Here is a 1,530-nt window from a genome sequence, read left to right on the forward strand (position 1 = left end):
ATACATTTCATGCATACAATATGATGTTCATACATGCAAGCTGGGAATGGAATGTGCTTTTAAGGATGTTTATACATACATGCACACTTCGAAAGGTACACGTTGCTAATTACATGTATACACTCGCATACTTGTATGTCTTTACAACCCGATCATATAATTTTCTTATCGATGTATATACGCCACTACTATACGTGTCCACATATATGCATGCGTAAACATACTCACAAATATATACAGCTAAACGAATACTTTGACGTATATGGATATTTACATAAATGCGTATAGACATACATATGTAGAAGTGCATTAATGCTTTCGAATAGATATATATATATATATATATATATATTATAAACATACATTGATGTCCATCAATAAGTATTTACATCATATATATATGCACGTGTAGACGCATGCATTTCTTATTTTTGAATATATATATATATATATATATATATATGGATATGTGGTGTTATGAATATCTTTATACATCACAAGAACATATGAACATTGAACATTAATCGATAGTTTCTAATTATATATTTACAAACTTATATACGTATAGCCGTATACATGGAGTGGCTAACTTTGTTTTTGTTTAATTGTATACATACATACACACACTTGTAGTAGTAGACATTCATGTCCATGAATACATATACTCATAAAAATGTATGCGACGATAATTTTTAATAGGAACCGGCGATGAGGCGATCATCCCTTGCGATTGCCTACTGATTGATGGGTCGGCTGTGGTCAATGAGAGTACTTTAACTGGTATGATGCTACATTTAATATCTATCTAATACTTTGATATTGGTTTAATATACACTGTATTGTGGTGTTTTGGCGCTAAATAATCTTCAATGATATATGTATTGTGTGTTGGACTGGTATGCTGGTATATATATATATATTGCCAAGTATCTGATGTCATTCTCGTTCTTCCAGGCGAGAGTGTCCCTCTGATGAAGGAGCATATTGAAGAGGGCGATGATCCACAACGTTCACTTGATATTAAAGGCGTGGATAAAGTGCACGTGCTGTTTGGCGGTACTAAGCTGCTAGAGGCTAAGCATAAAGACAGCAAAGGAGTTGTGTGCTACGTGCTGCGTACGGGCTTCTCCTCGTCTCAGGTATGCGTGTAGAGTGGTGCGTGTGGTTGTGTATGTCTTTCCTGGGTGTTGTTTAAGTGTGCAACTACACAATGTTACCATGGAGGTGTTCCCAGGTGTATAGGAGAGCTGTGCGTGTGTATTTGTATGTCTCTCCTGTGTGTGTGATGGATGTGCCAATTATCACCTACATGTAATGTACTTCACGATGTAGTGTTGTATCTTAATGTCGGTTCCTCGTGCTGTTTGTTTTCATCAAACCTCTGGAAACCAAATAAGTTGTGTGTCAAGTAAACGTACAGACTTGACGTCTTCGCGGTATGGGGTTGTTTTGTTAGCTTTGTACGGTTGTGCTCATGATTGTACATATCTCTTCTATGTCTGTTGAAGCCTGTGTATGATTGCATATATA

General features: G+C 36.1%; 1 protein-coding gene across 1 annotated transcript; it reads left to right on the plus strand.

Annotated features, from left to right (window-relative positions):
• Window positions 1-971: 971 nt before the first annotated feature.
• On the plus strand, window positions 972-1,139 carry SARC_15919 (hypothetical protein; the record flags this gene model as incomplete). The annotated part of the gene is made up of 1 exon (XM_014289968.1): window positions 972-1,139. A coding segment is annotated over one exon (168 nt), but the record flags the coding sequence as incomplete, so codon positions are not given.
• Window positions 1,140-1,530: the final 391 nt, after the last annotated feature.

Source organism: Sphaeroforma arctica, assembly GCF_001186125.1.
Source record: "Sphaeroforma arctica JP610 unplaced genomic scaffold supercont1.6982, whole genome shotgun sequence".
In the NCBI taxonomy this organism is placed as follows: Eukaryota; class Ichthyosporea; order Ichthyophonida; genus Sphaeroforma; species Sphaeroforma arctica.